At 32.6% G+C, this 21394-nt stretch overlaps 1 protein-coding gene and 1 long non-coding RNA gene across 2 annotated transcripts; both read left to right on the forward strand.

Moving 5' to 3' along the window:
- Window positions 1-4441: 4441 nt before the first annotated feature.
- On the forward strand, window positions 4442-6526 carry LOC107643960 (uncharacterized). The gene is made up of 4 exons (XM_016347718.3): window positions 4442-4884; window positions 5271-5350; window positions 5463-5521; window positions 5854-6526. The coding sequence occupies exons 1-4, from the start codon at window positions 4603-4605 to the stop codon at window positions 6156-6158; spliced, it is 726 nt and encodes a 241-aa protein (XP_016203204.1). The 5' UTR covers window positions 4442-4602; the 3' UTR covers window positions 6159-6526.
- A 12764-nt stretch (window positions 6527-19290) lies between these two features.
- Window positions 19291-21394, forward strand: LOC148565808 (uncharacterized). Its single transcript, XR_015883400.1, has 3 exons — window positions 19291-19414; window positions 19541-19618; window positions 21331-21394. It is a non-coding gene; the product is annotated as an uncharacterized LOC148565808 (long non-coding RNA).

Consider the following 21394-nt stretch of genomic DNA (forward strand, 5'->3'; position numbering starts at 1 on the left):
GAAGATAAGAGAAAAGAGATCAAAGAAAAGAAATGATGGAGCTCAGTCAACAAACATTGCTCTGGATCAGTTTGACGCAACAGAGGCACGAAATAAATTCTCTCAGATGTAAAATTCAGTTTCTTATACCAAGTTCTTTTTCTTTCTTTGCTTAGTTTTGCTAGAACCTTTTCTAATTTCTCTAGATTCAATTACTAATATTTATTTATCTTGCTTAGAGTGCCGACTATAAATCTGGATAGCAAACATCTCTTACAGACTCAAGCAAGCTCTACACCATCTGTAAATGCCACGGCCAATACCAGGTAAATTGGTTCATTGCATGCTTTACTTTCAGTTCAGTTGTTCCCAAAAATGAATTTAATGTGTTTCTAGACCTCTGCTTTTAATCTTAGTTTCTAATTTTAATTTGTTATCTTTTTTTTAGGAAAAATACCGCAGAAAGCCCGGTAAAATATTTTAGAAAAAAGAAAATCCATCCAAGAAAGAGTTTTAAAACTCCACCAGTGTAAGTTAAAAGTATTTATGTTACTCTTTTAGATTTAGGTAATTAATTTTTGTTTAACTAATCACACGAAAAACGTGTTTAAATGTCACTAGCACTACACCTGATTCTAAGCTACAAATCATTGACTTTCGAGAAGAAACTCGTTCCGAACCTTTGGAAATGTGAGTTTTTCAATGTGGGGATTCTCGTTTCTCAGAAAAAATTCTAATTATTAAACATTAACTTCTTTTTTGTTTACATTCCTTGGACCTCCTCTTGCGTTGTTTCTTCCAAGTTCTGTTTAAGAAGAGTTGATAAAAAATGACTTCATCTATGTCCCTCCAGAAAATCAAACACAACAAACTTCTGATAATGAGTAAGTTTATAAATGTTTATTCACCACATGAATCTTGTTCAATGCTTTTCTAGCTGTTTTATTATTTATCATGTTTTATTCAGTGCATCAATGGGATTCGGTTTGGTGGGCTCATAAAATACTTTTTATTATTTTTAATAGAATATGATAATAGTTTGGGATAATTATTGAAATGTTTACTGTTTAATGCAGCAGCCCTCTGAAATGCAACAACAGCCCTGCGAAGAAGCAACAGCGCAGCAATCGGAACAAGAAGTACCTGTTGATGTGTAAGTTTTGCTGCTTATACAAATCCCGATAATTTCGGTTCACTACATGGTTTAATTGTGGTTTAGTTGAATCCAGAAATGAATTCAATGTGTTATTGTCTTTGGACTCTCTTCTGTTTCTTACAGCTGCCCTCTGGAACCCAAAAAGCAGGCTGTCGAGGAATCTTCACCGAGGAAAATGGAGCTAGAACCTACGTTGAATGTGTAAGGTTTAATTAATATCATTTTTTCAATGTGCAGATTTCGGTTTCTCAAAACCTATTCTAATTATTCAACATTAACTTCTTTCTTGTTTACATTCCTTAGAGATCTTGTTATGGTGTCTGTTACGAGTTCTGTTATTGAAGAGTTAATCAACGATGACTATATCTATGAAGTTTCTGATAATGAGTAAGTTGCACATAAAAATTCTTTTTATTAATTTTAATGGTATAGGATAATAATTATGGGTTGTTATTGAACTGTTTTCTGTTTAAGACAACAGCCCTGCTGAAGAACAACAGCAAACCATGCGAAGAACCTCCAGTGGCATGGCAATCAGAACAAGAAGCACCTATTAATGTGTAAGCATAAAATTCTTTTTGTAAGTTTTAATTTCGGTTCACTATATTGTTTAATATCATTTTTGTTTAATGTCATTGTTAAATATTTATCATCTTGTAGTGCTGCTCAACCTAGGCAAAGGAAAGATGATATGCCTTGCCTTCCTTTAGCCTTGAGATAAGTCCACCAGCATCTCAACCAACTCAGCCCTTTGAGCCAAGTGTTTCACATCTTGAAATCCTAGAAGAGGCGGTGGTAGATGTTGGAGTGATAGCAGCATTAAAGTTTGCTGAAGCAACAACTTTCGAGCCAACCTTACCAGCTGCTGAAGTTCTCAAAACTCCAGAGAAAAAGATAAAAATCTCGAAGGAGTTGATCGAAAGTGTTATCATTGGATGACACATGTTAAAAAGACAAAAGATAGTAGTAACGAATATGATACAATATTTGTCTCGAAACATGAGGCACTTTTCGAGGGGTTAAGAGAATATTTCATGTATCTAATGCCCAAAAAACAAGTGCATGCCACGGTAAATTCTTTGCCAATTACGTTAACGTTAATGATTTTTCTAAACACTCTTATACAGTATATCTCATAAATTTTCTTCCTGTAGGTGGTCAGTATACATAGCATGATTCTCAACCAAATAAAAGTTCGCCGGTATCAGGAACAAATATACATTGTGCCGCTAGATATTGTGGTAAGTTAAATTTCTTATTCCCTGCTGATTGCTATTCGGTTCTAATATTGTAGTAAGCTAATATTGTGGTACGATATTAACGCAATACTCATCTTACATGGAAAGGAGTTCGATCCCAAGGACATCCGTAAGCGAAGTTGATGGAAACTCTCCACGTTCGTGCCTCATATCACCATGCTTCCACTACGCATCACTCACATCGGGCTGTCTTGGATTCATTGTTACCATTCTCGTACTATTCCTATCTCAACGTCTAACAGTCAACCGTACGTCTAAGTACAGTAGCTGCATCCCACAAAAATGTGGTCATCGGCGTTTAAAAGTTTTATGATGACGGTCTATCTAATAATCGCATGTGTTGCGAGAAATCCTATATCGATAAATTCGTCTACTCACAGTCATTGAGGTCTTATTCATTCCCAACAATCAACATCAAGGTGATCAGCCTTAACATATCAGGTCAAGTCTGAATAATTCCTGAACAAGCACTCGCAGACGATCATGCTATATATATCAATGAAGATACCCTAACAACATGAGAAAACAAAAGGTAGAGTATGCAACGAAGCATAGTCAATCCATTTTCAGACTCTATTAAGAACAAAGTGCTCTGATACTAAGTTGTAACAACTCAATTTCTGTCAGGTCCAGATCAGTGTCAGTCATCAGGTGTCACTTTCCAATAATCCTTTAAAATTTTAAATTGGATAATATTTATTACTTATGATCCTTTCATACTAACAAAATCACGTATGTTAGTTTATTTTATCATTACAGAAATTTTTAGAATAACTCTATGAAAAATCGAAATATTATAAAATTCATTCGAGAAATGAAAACTTTCTCACCGGTAATAACAATAGCACTTATGATATTTTGGCTCAATTCACTAACAACTCATCTTGTAGCATGATTGGAACTCCCTTTTTCAAAACTTATTTATGATTTGGAGTTCAAGAACATTTCATTTCATTTAAGAATTCAATAGTTATCCACTTAGCTTCAATGCCAACATCTTGATCTGTCACACAAAATGAGCTCGATCTTAAATACTCTTTCTCCTCTAAAGGAATTTGTGAAAGAATATATATATATTTTCATTGAGCATCTCATCAACTTCAAGAGTTGGTGCTAACAATGCTTTATCTTCCAAAAAATTGAAGTCACTCATATCATCCAATAATTTCGGTTATACGAAGTCAACAGTAGTATCCGCCATCAAAGTATGTAAATAGTATCTGCCACTAAAGTATAATCTATCAATTATAATTTATATAATCTTTTATAATTATATATAAAAATTATGTGCGTATATAAAATTATATATTATTATTATAAATTAAAAGTATAAAATTTATAATATATTATTAATATAAATACGATTTAATTATTTTGTGGATTCTTGTAGTTTTACTAAATTTTTAATTAGGTTTCTATATTTTTGTCTTTTCAATTGAGATCTTATACCATATAAAATTTTGTAACTAAATCCTTACTATGTAAAAAGGTAGGAATTAATAGAATATTTTGTTAAACAAAATAAAATATTCAATTAAGTGATTGGCATATTTATTTTATTTAACAAAACATTCTGTTAATTCTAATGTTTTTATCACAGTATAAACTTAGCAGATCTGCTATACATCCAAGCAAATTTTTTATTTGCATCAAATATGCTTTTGATAGCTAATTTTTTAAAAAATTTAGAACCAATTGAATAATAATTATATAAGAACAACCTTTAATACAAACAAATCAAACAATTATCATGTATTATTATTGGATTGGTCTTAAATATTTTAAAAATTTGTCGAAAGTATATTTGATACAAATAAAAAATTTAAAAAAAATGAAACAAAAAACAAATTTAAAAATATTTTTGAAATTATTATCAAATTTTAAGGACAAAAAATTATACTTTACCGTAATTTAGTATTATTGGTGATGTTTTGGTTGTCATAACTAATCTTTGGTCCAGATTTTGGTCAATGTGGGGCTAACTTGGATATAGGCCCAAAATAAAGTCTAAAAACGTTTTGTTTTGTAAATTTGTTCAACAAATTTAATGAACTCATCACAAGATCTAGGCCTCTTACCAAGTTAAGTTCATAAATCATAACCATCGCTTCTACTAAAATTTTCAAGCTTAACCACTGAAAACAAAACACTGTCACTGATTCATTCAATCGTCAAATTTGTTCCTTTTTCTCATTTCTGAAGTCTACGATGCAAAGGGTATCTTCAACAATCTCAAGGACCATAGCTTCTTTGTCCAAGGCCAGAAGCTCGTTTCTGCTTAAACGCCCTTTCTTTGCAGCAACTACCCAGAAATCGCAGCAGCCGGAGATTCCGGGAGATTTCCGGAAATGGGGTTCGGCTGGGTTTTACAGGACGTCAAAGTTCGCCAGTGGGTTCACTCCTTTGCAGCCAAAGCCCTTGGATTCCGTTGTAGATGTTGAAAGATTGAAGGACCGCTACCCTGATGATATTGCTTCTATTTGGGATGATGCAAGTCTTTCATTTTCGGGCTACTCATTACTCAATTAGCATGCATCAAATAGTTCTTTGTTCATTCCTTTATGGACTTATATGCATTAAGATAAGGATCAGATTAAACTCAAAATCCTCTTGTTTGTCTTTGCTGTTTGCTTTTACTATATTTGTTTTTTTTTCCTTATTCTTTTCACTGGAATTTGTGGAACTTGGTAAAAAAAATGCTTTTGCTTGTGCCTAATGTGATATGTTGAATAGCTTGAGTTAGCTTTTCTTAGCTTTGATGGAATCATGGAATGCAATTCATCATAAAGCTATTATGTTGTGTAACAATTTATGTCTCCTTTAAAGAGTTTTGTTTATTTATTTATGATAATATGATTTGGCTTGTTTTATTTCAGTATCACTTGGGAAGAGGTCATATTGGAGCATCCATGAAAGCAAAACTTTATAACCTGCTGGAGCATAGAGCTTCAGAATGGTATTATTTTTTCTTTTTAATTATTATTATGGTAGTTATTAAGATATGTATCACGATATTTGTACCATTCCAGAATTCATGTTCTCACCTCAGCTTTATTTATCCTCGGCAGCCGATATTTTGTCATTCCTGTGTGGAGAGGAAGCGGTTATACGACAATGTTTGTTCAAGGTTTGTTAAAAACTTTATCTAGCTTATCATTTAGTCTAAATTTAATTAATACTTGTGAATTAAAACTGTGTTACAAATCTTTGATGATTTTTTAAGAGAGTCTCACCTTGATACATAGGATAAACACTGACCTTGGACGCTTATGTATATCCTAAAAATCTAGGTTACTAGTAGAAATTCTATAAGCTCAATCTATTCAGATAGCTAATGGAAACGTGAATATACCGTTCAGTTCAGCTATGTTGATGCAAACGATTTATTTGTTTTGTTGTCTCTATTGCTTCTCTTCTTCCAATTTGATTTTGAGATGCATATTCATTCTTTTCTTGCAGTGCAGATGCCACACATTCTTTTTACGGGTCTTGAAGATTACAAGGCCAGGGGAACACAAGCAGCCCCCTACTTTACTGTGACCTTTTACAAAGAATTTGCTGAGACCAAGGACTTGGTGCTTATCCGTGGGGATGTTGTGTTTACCAGCAAGCTGACCGACTCTGAGGCGGAATGGCTAATAGAAACTGTTCAGTCTTTCTATTTGAATGATGTGAGGTACAAACTGGTTGAGAGGTTCAACAAAGAAACACATGATTTTGAGTTTAAGGATGTCTTGCAAGCGTTGAACATGCCGATTCTGTGACCACTTTTAATTGGACAAATACTAAATTGCTGCAACAAACAAAGAAGAAGGGTTGATTGGATGTAGGACATTGAAGTTGCAAATGAACCTGTTTATCGAGATGTCTGTCTGCAGCCTATGGTGAAGGGAGATGCAAAATGGAAATGACTCATGGCAAGGTTAGAGGAGATATTTCTTCATTTTTTATTTGTTAAAATCTTGCATTCAAATACTTTTATGTGTTTCCTTTTGCATGCTTAGCAGCTTTAATTAAATTCAGTTCAAACTTCTTCCATTTCCATAATGAAATGTTTAGAAGTTGTAAATGCAAAGTCGTATCATGTTATGTGAAAGGGCAATAATGTTGAATTAAACATTTTAGTTTGCTATTTTCTATTTCTTTTTTAAGGTGAATTATTCATAGTAGAACTAGAAGAAATTCTTTTCTCATCTATAAAAGGACAAGTATTTCTATTCCACACAACGATATCTATCTTGTTTATCTTTTCACTCTTTTTATGTCGCTTTTCTCATTAACAAGCAAAGGTTGGGATGCTCCATGAAGTAAACAAGAGACTATTTGCTAGTTTGGATTGGTTTTTTTAGTAAAAAAAATATATTTTTTTTAAATAAAGTATTTTTGTTTAATTTAAAATTTATTTGGATACGTCTTAAAAAAAAAATAAAAACAAAAGATTTTTTTAATACTTAAAATTTTTTTTAAAAAATCTATCCAACTGGAAAATAATTTTTGTCTGGTAAATTTTTTTTTTTCAAAAAATGAAAAAATTAAGTTTTTTTTTAAAAACCAATTCAAACTGACCTTATACTTAAACAAGCAAAAATTAAAATAAAACAAAAATACACTCAACATCTTTTCTTATGGTTCTTATTTGTCATAAATTTTTCTTTCTGTCTAAGGACTAAATTAAGTATTATAAATTGAGAAATAATAAAAAATTATTAAAATTTATTATTCTTGGTTATTAATTTAATTTTTAGTCTAGTAATTTAATAATATATTTTATTCCACACTTTTAAATATTGATAGTTAATTGCTAGTCAAAAAAATAAATTTTAATAGTTCTTTAACATGTCTCTTATAAATTAATAATTGAGAATTTCAATAATAAATTTCTGAACTCTTTTTTTATTTTAAAAAAATAAACTAATTTTATTGTTAGGGAACTACTAATAATTTAATAGGGTAAAATATATTTTTTGTCTCTAAAGTTTAGTAAAAATTTTAAAAATATTTCTAAATTTTACTTTATTTCAATTTTGTCTCAAAAATTTTCGATTTGCATCAAATATGCTCTTGACGACTAATTTTTCAAAAAATTTAGAACCAATTCAACAACAATTATATAAGAACAACCTTCAATACAAGTAAATCAAACATAATTATCATAAATTATTGTTAGGTTGATCTTAAATTTTTTGAAAATTTAGCTGTTGGGGATATATTTGATGCAAATAAAAAAAATTTTGAAATAAAATTGAAACAAAGTAAAATTTAAGAATTTTTTTGAAATTATTATCAAACTTTAAAGAGAAAAAAATATACTTTAACCTAATTTAATATTATTGGTAATGTTTTCGTTGTCAATAACTGATCTTTGGTCTACATTTTGGTTAACATGTATGTTATGAGCAATCCCATGTGGGGGCTAACTTGGATATAGGCCCAAAATAAGGCCTGAAACGTTTTGTGCTGTAAATTTGTTCAACAAATTTAATAAACTCATCACAAGCTCTCGACCTCTTACCAAGTTAAGTTCATAAGTTATAGGAAAATTTTCAAGTGTACCGTCGTACCGGTATTTCAGTGATTTTTAACCGTTAATCTTAATTATAAAAAATATATATAATATATATAATTAAGATCAACGGTTAAAAATCACTGATACACCGGTACGACGGTACACTTGAAAATCTTCCTAAGTTATAACCATCGCTACTACTAAACTTTTCAAGCTTAACCACTGAAAACAAAACATTGCCACTGATTCATTCAATCGTCAAATTTTTTATAATTGTTAATAGCTTCCGTTCCTGTTGTGTGATTGTTAAATTGCTTAATTGAAATTGATTGTTAATTGTCTAATTGATTGTCACTGACTTTACTAATAGAATTAATTAAGAAACTACTAAAAAATGCTCATAAATCACAACACCAAGTTTAAATTTTTGCTTATTCTCAAACAAATAAAGAATCATGCATTCATAATTATATTATTGTCACTAGAAAATTTGAGCCTCATTATTAAATTAAGTATATATCTTTTGCATGCTTAGCCGCTTTAATTAAATTCATTTCAAACTTCTTCCATTTCCAAAATGATATTTTGGAAGTTGCAAATGCAAAGTGATATCATGTTATGTAAAAGGATTTGGATCCTCTAAAGTTTGAATTTCACTTTAAAGAGTAAAGTGTGATCTCTCAAATAGCAATACTGAGTTAAACATTTTAGCTTATTATTATTATTTTTTTTTTTTGTTACGTAGAAATTATTCATAGTAGAACTAGAAGAAATTCTTTTCTCATTCATAAAAGGACAAGCATTTCTATTCCACACAACGATATCCATTTTGTTTATCTTCTCACTCTTCTTATGTCGCTTTTCTCATTAACAAACAAAGGTTGGAATGCTCCATGAAGTAAACAAGAGACTATACCTAAACAAGCAAAAAATAAAATAAAACAAAAATACACTCAACATTTTTTCTTATGGTTCTTATTTTGTCATAAATTTTTCTTTCTGTGGGAAGACTAAATTAAGTATTATAAATTGAGGAATAATAAAAGACTATCAAAATTTATTGTTTTTGTCCATCAATCCAATTCTTAGTCTAGTAATCTAATAATATTTTTTAATCGACACTTTTAAATATTGATAGCTAACTGTTAGTAAAAAATAATAAATTCTAATAATTCTCTAACATGTCTCTTATAAATTAAGAGTTGAGAATTTCAATACTAAATTTTCGAACTCTGTTTTTTTTTTTAAATAAACTAATTTTACTGTTAGGGTACTACTAATAATTTAATAGGGTAAAATATACTTTTTGTAGCTAAAGTTTAGCAAAAGTTTTAAAAATACCGCTAAATTTTATTTTATTTCAATTTTATCTCAAAATTTTTTTATTTGAATCAAATATGCCCTTAAGGGCTAATTTTTCAAAAAATTTAGAACCAATTCAATAACAATTATATAAGAATAACCTTCAATACAAACAAATCAAACAATTATCATGTATTATTGTTGGATTGGTCTTAAATTTTTCGAAAATTTAGCTGTCGGTGATATATTTGATGCAAATCGAAAACTTTTGAAAAAAGATTGAAACAAAATAAAATTTAAAGATATTTTTAAAATTATTACCAAAGTTTAAGAACAAAAAATTATACTTTATCCTAATTTAATATTATTGGTGATGTTTTCGTTGTCATAACTGATCTTCGGTCTAGATTTTGGTCAACATGTATGTTAAGCACAAGCCCACGTCGGGGCTAACCTGGATATAGGCCCAAAATAAGGCCTGAAACGTTTTGTAAATTTGTTCAACAAATTTAATGAACTCATCACAAGCTCTCGACCTCTTACCTAGTTAAGTTCATAAGTCATAACCATCGCTTCTACTAAATTTTTCAAGCTTAACCACTGAAAACAAACCACTGCCATTGATTCATTCAATCGTCAAATTCGTTCCCTTTTCTCATTTCTAAATTCTACGATGCAAAGGGTATCTTCAACAATCTCGAGGACCATAGCTTCCTTGTCCAAGGCCAGAAGCCCGTCAATTAAGAGGTAAAGTGAATTGCATCACAAGATTAACACATTTCACCCTAGATTTCATAACATACAAAGTTATAGAGCAGGTTTTTAACTCCACATTCAACAAGTTCTTCGTCACCTACGACACAGTATCATGAGAGGTAAAGTGCCAGTGTTTGCTGTTCGAGTCAAGGGACATATTGTGCCGCCATTCCCTGAGCGTCCTAAGCTTCGAGCGAGTGGATAACGTGGCACCGAAATACATACTGAAACGCTGGAGCAAGAACATAAAGAGGAGGCACACACACATCAAGAGCAGCCAAGATGAGCCTCTACTGGAGCCGAGAAGTAAGAGATTCGATGAATTGGTGTTTTGGTCACACAATATATGCGAATTTGCATCTGAGTCCGAGGAGTTGACCGGAATTCTGCACCGGGCATTTGACAAGATCACGGCTGAGATGCAAGAATATCAAGAAGCAAAGGAAAAAGTTTGTTATCCCACGAAAAAGCGACGTTGAGCGATGTGAACGACCTTCAAAGCCCGCCACGCGTTAAAACAAGAGGCTGGCCCAAGAACAGACTTGGATCAAACCTGAAAAAAAGATCTCAAATGCTATGAAGAAAAAGAAAAAGACAGCTCCAAGCGAGGTAAAATTGACTTGCTTTCGATTAGGTAAAAATTCAGTTGTACATTTTGCTAATATACAATTGATTATGTCTTTTGTAGTTGAACCTTTTAGACGGCGGATCATTGATTCAATCAAGCTCCAGTCTTTACAATGCACCAGATATGAATTATCCAAGAGAGGATTATACGAGTCTTAGTTTTTATTAATATAAATTTCTGTTCACCCATGAGAAAATTTCGGTTCACCAAGGTTATAGGAGGGTTAATTTCTGACTGTTGTTAGTCTTTAATGAATAGTCCTTTTCTTGTGAAATTCTTTATTCCAAAAGTCAATTTTTTTTTATTGAATAGTCAATTTATTGTGCTATGTCAGAGAATTCAGGTGTTTCTGAAACTAAATACTGATAGAAACAATTTTTTTTATAATTAGTTCTCTGAATTTCTGTACAGTGTGTTTGCAACTTTCGGTTCGACCAGTGTATTAATTTCAGTTCATTGTGTTTTTTGGTATTCTTCATTTATTGGTAAATACACTGATTACAATCACTGGAGAACCTAGAACAAAACAGAGCCAGACAGTTCCAACAGATATATAAATTAATATTTCAGACCGACAGGACAAGGAGTAATCCATCTTGAATCAGATATAAATATTAACATTTGGTATATACATTGATATTAAGAATAGATATATACGTTAACATTTACATTAATATTGACATATATACATTTGAAAGAAGCATTGTTTGCTTTTTTAAACAAGTTAAACAAAATATTGTTAATTACAACCAGTCAATCATAGTATATCCTATTTACTATCTAAATCCCCAGATGAGAATTTACAATAAGGGCTGGAGAGGGCAGCAGATGATTTCGGGAGTCTTATTGCTTCAGATGCCCGAATCACTTGGTCTCTGATTTTGTTCATTTCATGCAACAGAATGTGCGGACCATAGTCATACCTGAAGCCATCAATCTCTTCCTACATTTCAATTGAAAGGAATTAGTTACATAAGAAATGAACCCAACTGAAATAAGAAATGAAAGAACTTTATTAATTTAGAAAGTACTTACTTGTGTCCAAGCTTTATATTTATATCTCTTCCCGCTTTTGATCTTTTGTGGATCAATTGTTTCGAGCCATTTCATGACGTATATGCCACAATCATAGCTAAGCAAGAATTGAGTATAATACGATTAATAGTATACAAAATAAAATACATTAAATATAGCACTATAGAAGAGAAAGATTTTTACTTTGTACGTTGACCATTCAGTGGGATATACTCTGCTTCTTCTACTAGTCCGTCCTCCATTAAGGGTTCCGCCCCAGCGTAAACCCTCATCTGGGATTATTAATCCCTGAAAAGGACACAAAAATTGAAAAAAAAGAAACAATAGTGAATCGAACTCATTTCATGTACTAAATAATTTGAATAATTTACAAGAAAATAACTTACAACAAATTTGTTCAGTTTCATTCTCGATTCAGGTATATCTTTTTTCGGCTTATTCACAGGGTCAAGCATATAGAATGCCTTTTTCTTGACATCGGCAATCCACAACCACCAATTTCCTCCGTTGCAAATTGGCACAAATAGCTGAAGTTTGGGAAAATGATAGAATATTTCAGTCGAAACAATAGCAAACAAGAGAATTATCGAAGAATTTTTAGAAATTACAACTTACAAATGGATGCAATGCAAGTTTTCTTTTGTCAAGAAACTGGCGGGGGTGGGCATACTGCTCAATATCGAACCAGTAGGCCTTCTTTGTCCTTTTATCAGTATAGTCCACGCCATGAGTTCCCACCATAAAATTCTGCAAAACGAACATCAGTTAAATCACATTTCCACCGAACCGAACACAATTCATATGATGAATAAAACGTGAAAAATATTCAATCATCAAAAGAAAAGTTTTCTTCATGCAAAAGAACTCAACAGAACACATAACAATCAGGTGAATCTATATGAACATTCCCACTGAACTGAACAGCAATCAGCAGGGAATAAGAAATTTAGCTTACCACAATATCCAGCGGTAGAATGTATATTTGTTCCTGATACAGGCGAACTTTTATTTGGTTGAGAATCATGCTATGTATACTGACCACCTACAGGAAGAAAATTTATGAGATATACTGTATAAGAGTGTATAGAAAAATCATTAATGTTAACGCAATTGGCAAAGAATTTACTGTGCCATGCACTTGTTCTTTGGGCATTAGAGACATGAAATATTCTATTAACTCCTCATAAAGTGCCTCATGTTTCAAGACGAATATTGTATCATATTCGTTGCTACTATGTTTTGTCTTTTTCACATGTGTCATCCAATGATAACACTTTTCGATCAACTCCTTCGAGATTTTTATCTTTTTCTCTGGAGTTTTGAAAACTTCAGCAGTTGGTAAGGTTAGCTCGGAAGTTGTTGCTTCAGCAAACTTTAATGCTGCCGTCACTCCAGCATCTACCACAGCCTCTTCCAGGATTTCAAGATGTGAAACACTCGGCTCAGAGGGCTGAGTTGGTTGAGATGCTGGTGGACTTATCCCAAGGCTAAAGGAAGGCATATCATCTTCCCTTTGCCTAGGTTGAGCAGCAATGCAAGATGATAGATATTTAACAATGATATTAAACAATATAGTGAATCGAAATTAAAACTTACAAAAAGAATTTTATGCTTACACAGTAATAGGTGCTTCTTATTCTGATTGCCGTGCCACCGGAGGTTCTTGGTATGGTTGTTGTTGTTCTTCGGTAGCGCTGCTGCATTAAACAGAAAACAGTTCAATAACAACTCAGAATTATTATCATATACCATTAAAATTAATAAAAAGAGTTTTTATGTGCAACTTACTCATTATCAAAAACTTCATAGATATAGTCATCGTTGATTAACTCTTCAATAACAGAACTCGTAACAGACACCGTAACAGGATCTCTAAGGAATGTAAACAAGGAAGAAGTTAATGTTGAATAATTAGAATAGGTTTTGAGAAACCGAAATCTGCACATTGAAAAAATGATATTAATTAAAACTTACACATTCAACGTAGGTTCTGGCTCCGTTTTCCTCGGTGAAGATTCCTTGATAGCCTGGTTTTCGGGTTCTGGAGGGCAGCTGTAAGAAACAGAAGAGAGTCTAAAGACAAGAACACATTGAATTTATTTCTGGATTCAACTGAACCACAATTAAACCATGTAGTGAACCAAAATTATTGGATTTGTATAAGCAGTAAAACTTACACATCAACAGGTACTTTTTGTTCCGATTGCTGCACTGTTGCTTCTTCGCAGGGATGTTGTTGCGTTTCTAGAGGGCTGCTGCATTAAAAGGAAAACATTTCAATAATTATCCCAAACTATTATCATATTCCATTAAAAATAATAAAAAGTGTTTTATGAGCCCACCGAACCGAATCCCATTGATACGCTGAATAAAACATGATAAATAATGAAACAGCTAGAAAAGCATTGAACAAGATTCATGTGGTGAATAAATATTTATAAACTTACTCATTATCAGAAGTTTGCTGTGTTTGATTTTCTGGAGGGACATAGATGAAGTCATCTTTGATCAACTCTTCTTGAACAGAACTTGGAAGAGACAATGCAAGAGGAGGTCTAAGGAATGTAAACAAGGAAGAAGTTAATGTTGAATAATTAGAATTTATTCTGAGAAACGGAAATCTGCACATTAAAAAACTCACATTTCCAAAGTTTCAGAACGAGTTTCTTCTTGAAAGTCAATGATTTGTAGCTTAGAATGAGGTGTAGTGCTAGTGACATTTAAACACGTTTTCGTGTGATTAGTTAAACAAAAATTAATTACCTAAATCTAAAAGAGTAACATAAATATTTTTAACTTACACTAGTGGAGTTTTAAAACTCTTTCTTTGATGGATTTTCTTTTTTCTAAAATAAATTACCGGGATTTCTGGGGTATTTTTCCTAAAAAAAGATAACAAATTAAAATTAGAAACCAAGATTAAAAGCAGAGGTCTAGAAACACATTAAATTTATTTTTGGGAACCATTGAACCGAAAGTAAAGCATGCAATGAACCAATTTACCTTGTATTGTCCGTGGCATTTACAGATGGTGTAGGGCTTGTTTGAGTTTGTAAGAGATGTTTGCTATCCAGATTTACAGTCGGCACTCTAAGCAAGATAAATAAATATTAGTAACTGAATCTAAAGGAATTAGAAAAGGTTCTAGCAAAACTAAGAAAAGAAAGAAAAAGAACTCGGTATAAGAAACTGAATCTTACGTCTGAGAGAATTCATTTCGTGCCTCTGTTGAGTCAAACTGATCCGGAGCAATGTTTGCTGACTGAGCTCCATCATTTCTTTTCTTTGATCTCTTTTCTCTTGTCGTCTCCAACGCTTGTCTTCTTCTTTCCACAGCGTTGTCTTTTGCTTGTTCAGTTCTGAAAGTTCATAAAATAAGTATCAAGGAACCTAAAACAAAAGTATCAATAAAAGAAAATATGATTCGAGAAACTTACTCCTTGTCAGATTGGGTTTTTTTTGCCACCCTTTGCGGTTGTTTTCTTTTTATTATGGGTGTTTTCTCGATTTCTTTTTCTCTGCAAGACAGACAAACACATCGAATTTATACCGGAGAAAAATATAACCAAGAACAAGACACTAACAATCAAGTCAACCAAACTAATAGACACCACCGAACCAAACTCAATTAAAGGGCTGAACCGAAAATTAAAAGACCACTGAACCAAAAGCAATTCATTTTCTGAACAAAACGTGATACATATGCAATCAACAAAACGTCTAAGAAAAATTACGCAATACTTACTGGCTTTCAGATTTGCTTGTGCTCTCTGAATCTGTCGTCACAGGCTTCCTTTTTTTGCTTTGTTTTTTAACCACCTTCTGTGGTTGTTTTATTTTCTTTGTGCCAGTTTTTTCAATTTCTTCTTCTCTGCAATACATAAGAACAAGCGTATAAGAACAAATTTAAGCAAATACAAGTTAAATGAAATCAATATGACATTAAACATACTGGTTTTCGGATTCAATTTTGCTTTTTGAATCCATGGGAATGCTTTCAGTTTCACTTGTTGTTTTTGAATCCGTCTCAACAAGCCTTTGTTTTTCAACCACCTTCTTTTGTCTTGTTCTCTTTGCTGGTGGTGTTTTGTCGGATTTGGATTCGGATTCAGATTCAGATTCAGAAAATCTTTCTTCTTCCGAAGAAGAATCCAGATCGACAATTTTCTTTTTTATTTTCTTTCCTTTTTCTTTCTTATCTAACTTCCTTGCTTTTTTTTTCCTTCTTTTTTTCCTTTATGTACATAAGTCCCTAAAACAGAAACAAGGACTCAATTATTTAATGAGAAATATAGTAACAATCATTTGAATTAACATGAGCAACACACTTAACCGAATGATACTCATGTGCTGAATAAAACACCATAAAACATGATAATTATTTAATGATAAAAAAATATTTTTGCATGCACAAGGACTCAATTGAACACACTAACAATCAGGTAAACCAAAGGGAGCAAGCCTATCGAACCAAACAAGATTCATATGGTGAATAAAACATGACAAACATTTAATCATTAAGAAAAATATTTCTGAATGCACAAGGATTCAAATGAACACACTAATAATCAGGTGAACCAAAGGGAGCAAGCCCACCGAACTGAACAAAGATTCATATGGTGAATAATACGTGACAAACATTTAATCATCAAGAAAAATATTTCTGAATGCACAAAGATTCAAATGAACACACTAACAATTACAAGTAGGACAAATAAATTAATTATTACCTAAAACACAAGTTTATTTAGTTAGTAGAGTATTTTAGAAGCATTTGAAACCAAATTTTAGGGGGAATTTTAGTAGAGTATTTACCAATGATTCTGTTGCTTCGTTAGAAATCCGATCGAGCATCATTTGCTTTGTCCAATGGGCCACCCACGGTGCCGGAGGAGCATCAGGTCCGAACGGGCGAGGGAACTTGGTTTCATGGAAGTATAGCAGCATCAACACAAAAACATAGCCATCAACGGACTGTTTCCTCCCCTTTCTGTTATTTTCAATTCCTTTCATCAAGAAGTTGAGCACATATTTTGCCTGATCCCACTCCCGAATGTTGTCCACATGAAAGATCGGCGGCTCATGGATCGAGGAGGCCACACTTACCGTCGTCGGTAGCAAAAAGCACTTTTGTATGAAAACAACAAAATTCCTCTTGAATTTTTTCCGGTTCTCCTCCCCTTCAACGCTCATATCCACCACATTCCTTGTCTTCTTGATTCAGTTTGGTGTAATCAACCTTTTCATCAAAACGATTCCCTACAATATTTTAATAGCAAAAATCAGCCAAAAAGGCTCAGTTTAATTTTCAGTACACCAATGAACTGAAAATAAGCAGGAAGTGGAAAGTGTATTATCGCCGTTGTTTATGCCCAGAACAGCTGCTACTTTTCGAGGAGTTATGTATATTTTCCCCTGAAGAGTTTTCAAGCATTCCTTAGAGTCATCATAGCAATCAATCAATTTTCTCAAGAGGGCGTGAAAGACATTCATTTTCGGGACATGTGCCAGGGCACCAAATCCCATTTCTTCTACTATATCTTTCTTTTTCTGACTCATATCCCTGAACACTATTGCTATTGCCTTTGTTTGGCATCTGCAATTATGAGTTTTCTGCAAATTTTGAAACAGAATGTGAGGATATATTTATAATACAAAATAGATATTATTCGAATGAAAGCGGATAAATATATTTAACGTGCTTACATTATAGTGCGGCTTCTTCTTCTTTGTCACCATTGTCTTGTTTTGTTTTGCTGTAATGAAAAAATTTGGTTATACTTCACTCAATACACCGATAATCACAAGCATGTATATCTTAATCAAGTCAATTAAAATGTCACTAGCTACTGAATCGAAACTTATTCATGCACAGAATCAAGCATGATAAATAATGAAATAGCTAGGAAATGATTCCTGCATGCTATCACAATAATCTTAAACCTTGAACAAAGTAAAAGGCGGCCACCAAACCGAACAACATTCATTTGGTGAATAAATTGTTATCAACTTTCAATCATCAAGAATAGTATTTCTCCATGCAAAAGAAGTACTAAACAAAGTAACAACTAAGTACAAACCCTAGTTACACTATCCACTGAACTGAATGAAAATAAGAACAAATATCATTCAAAGCCATAGTTATACTGTAAAAATGTAATCACAATAACCCTAATGATCACATTAAATATCAAGTAAATCAAAATCACAAAGGCCACCGAACCGAACAATGTTCATGTAGTCAATAAATGGTGATCAACTTTCAATCAACAAGAATAGTATTTCTCCATGCAAAAGAAGTACTGAACAGAGTAACAACCAATTTCAAAGCCCTAGTTATACTGTAAAAATGCAATCACAGTAACCCTAAACCCTAAACAAAGTAAAAGAAGGCCATCGAACCGAACATTGTTTATGTGGTGAATAAATGGTGATCAACTTTCAGTCAACAAGAATAGTATTTCTCCATGCAAAAGAAGTACTGAACAGAGTAACAACCAATGTCAAAGCCCTAGTTACACTATCCACTGAACTAAATGAAAATAACAACAAATTTCATTCCAAGCCCTAGTTATACTGTAAAAATATAATCACAATAGTTTGATCTACTAAACGAAGTAAATCAATCCAGTAAACCTAAAATGCAACTAGAAGAAACGTGACATTGCAAGATTTTAAATGAACAGTAGTTTCTCTCATACCTTTGGTAGTCTCTGTTGCTGTTTTTGTTTGTTTCTGGTTGTTCCTTGCCAAATCTTCTCGCTATTCTTCTCCAGTAGTGATTTTCGCAGAGAACGTGACTGAAATTTGAGTGATTTTGAGAGAGATTCGAAGAGAAGGAGCGGTTTCGTGTTGAAGAAGAAGTAACATTTTTTCATAATGAGCGCGAAGTAAAGTAGGGTTTTCGGGTGCGTGTTTTCCCTCGTCATTAATGCGCATGACTCTATTTGGGCTTGAGCCAACTTGGTTACATGGTTACACGGATGTGTAGCATGCCTGTAACAAAAAACACATGGAATTTAATGTGTTTCTTGACCTCTGCTTTTAATCTTGGTTTCTAATTTTAATTTGTTATCTTTTTTTTTTAGGAAAAATACCCTAGAAAGCCCGGTAAAATATTTTAGAAAAAAGAAAATCCATCCAAGAAAGAATTTTAAAACTCCACAAGTGTAAGTTAAAAATATTTATGTTACTCTTTTAGATTTAGGTAATTAATTTTTGTTTAACTAATCACATGGAAAATGTGTTTAAATGTCACTAGCACTACACCTAATTCTAAGCTACAAATCATTGACTTTCGATAAGAAACTCATTCTGAACCTTTGGAAATGTGAGTTTTTCAATGTGCAGATTCCTGTTTCTCATAACAAATTCTAATTATTCAACATTAACTTCTTCCTTATTTACATTCCTTAGACCTCCTCTTGTGTTGTCTCTTCCAAGTTCTGTTCAGGAAGAGTTGATCAAAGATGACTTCATCTATGTCCCTCTAGAAAATCAAACACACAAACTTCTGATAATGGGTAAGTTTATAAATATTTATTCACCACATGAATCTTGCTCAATGCTTTTCTAGCTGTTTCATTATTTATCATGTTTTATTCAGTGCATCAATGAGATTCAGTTCGGTGGGCTCATAAAACACTTTTTATTATTTTTAATGGAATATGATAATAGTTTGGGATAATTATTGAAATGTTTATTGTTAAATGCAGCAGTTCTCTAGAAACACAACAACAGCCCTGCGAAGAAGTAACAGCGCAGTAATCGGAACAAGAAGTACCTGTTGATGTGTAAGTTTTACTGTTTATACAAATCCTGATAATTTCGGTTCACTACATGGTTTAATTGTGGTTCAGTTGAATCCAGAAATGAATTCAATGTGTTCTTGTCTTTGGACTCTCTTCTGTTTCTTACAGCTGCCCTCCGGAACCCGAAAAACAGGTTGTCGAGGAATCTTCACCAAGGAAAACGGAGCCAGAACCTATGTTGAATGTGTAAGTTTTAATTAATATCATTTTTTCAATGTGCAGATTTCGGTTTCTCAAAACCTATTCTAATTATTCAACATTTACTTCTTCCTTGATTACATTCCTTAGAGATCCTGTTACGGTGTCTGTTACGAGTTCTGTTATTGAAGAGTTAATCAATGATGACTATTGAAAGAACTGAAGATTGATGGTTTAGAAATTATAGTAAACTCTCGTTGCAAGTATAGTTACTAAACCAAGCAATCAACCTTTCTTACAAACGTTTTGGTTGTCACAAGTAACAAACCCCTTTAAAATTGATAACCGAGTATTTAAACCTCGGGTCGTCTTCTCAAGAAATTGCAGGGAGGTGTTCTTATTATTGGTTAGGAGTCTTGTAAATTGGGAGTTTTGAAAGTAAGAAAGCAGTATGTTAAACGATAAGAAGAATAAAATAAATAAATAACTATAAAATAAACTCTTGGCAAGGTATGAAAACTGGAAGTCCTATCCTGGTTATCCTTATCAATTGTAATGAGAATTGGATTTTTCTCCCATTTTGTTAACCTCTAACTATGAAGGTAAGTTAAGTGGATGAATTAATTTTGATTCCTCAGGTCCTAGTCTTTCCTTGGAAAAGGCTAGAGTTATTGGAACTTGAATTAATTCTTGAAAATTTCCAATTTTTAATCAACAATGAGTTTGATAACTCAAGAGTCACCAATTATTTAACCAAAGCCAAAAGGGAGAATATCTAAATTAAATTAAAAGCATTTATAAATAAAGCAAAGCAAAATTAAATCTGAAAATACCTCGAATTGCATTAATAATAGAAGATCAATCTAAACATAAAGAGTTCATAAATTAAATTGAGAAAAGAAATAAAAAGAACATTGAACCTGGAATTGAGAGGCACTCCTAAAACTAAGAGAAATCCTAAATCTTAATCCTAAGAGAGAGGAAAGAACCTCTCTCTCTAAAAACTACATCTAAATCCTAAAATTGTGAATGTGAAAGCTTATCATTATGAATGGATGCATTCTCCCACTTTATAGCCTCTAATCTGTGTTTTCTGAGCCGCAAACTGGGTCAGAAACAGCCCAGAATTCGCTGGTTGCAAATTCAAACACGCTGATTTTTCGTCACTGCGACGCGTCCGCGTGGAGCACGCGTTCGCGTTGCCTAGCGTCAGGGCAACTATGGCATATTATATATCAAATCGAAGCCCCGGACGTTAGCTTTCCAACGCAACTAGAATCGCGTCGTTTGGACTTCTGTAGCTCTAGTTATAGCCGTTTTAGTGAGAGAGGGTCAGGCTGACAGCTTTGCAGTTCCTTCAGCTTCTTGTATTCCTTCCACTTTTGCATGCTTTCTTTCCATCCTCTGAGCCATTCCTGCCCTGTAATCTCTGAAAACACTTAACACACATATCAAGGTAACTAATGGTAATAAGAGAGGATTAATATTTGGTAATTTAAAGCTAGAGAAGCATGTTTTCAATCATAGCACAAAATCAGGAAGGAAAATATAAAACATGCGATTAGTATGAATAAATGGGTAAAGAGTTGATAAAAACCACTCAATTAAGTATAAGATAAACCATAAAATAGTGGTTTATCAACTATATCTATGAAGTTTCTGATAATGAGTAAGTTGCACATAAAAACTCTTTTTATTAATTTTAATGGTATAGGATAATAATTCTGGGTTGTTATTGAACTGTTTTCTGTTTAATGCAGCAGCGCTGCCGAAGAACAACAACAACCATACCAAGAACCTTCGGTGGCACGGAAATCAGAACAA

The sequence above is a fragment of the Arachis ipaensis genome, chromosome B5 (genome assembly GCF_059453495.1).
Source record: "Arachis ipaensis isolate K30076 ecotype BB chromosome B5, ASM5945349v1, whole genome shotgun sequence".
Classification (NCBI taxonomy): Eukaryota; Viridiplantae; Streptophyta; class Magnoliopsida; order Fabales; family Fabaceae; genus Arachis; species Arachis ipaensis.

What these genes read in the sequence shown, in the direction of transcription:
- LOC107643960 (XM_016347718.3), top strand. Translation starts at nt 4,603, where the DNA reads ATGCAAAGGGTATCTTCAACAATCTCAAGGACCATAGCTTCTTTGTCC. An exon ending in GAGCATAGAGCTTCAGAATG is followed by an intron (nt 5,351 to 5,462) that starts GTATTATTTTTT and finishes TATCCTCGGCAG; the next exon opens with CCGATATTTTGTCATTCCTG. An exon ending in TACGACAATGTTTGTTCAAG is followed by an intron (nt 5,522 to 5,853) that starts GTTTGTTAAAAA and finishes CTTTTCTTGCAG; the next exon opens with TGCAGATGCCACACATTCTT.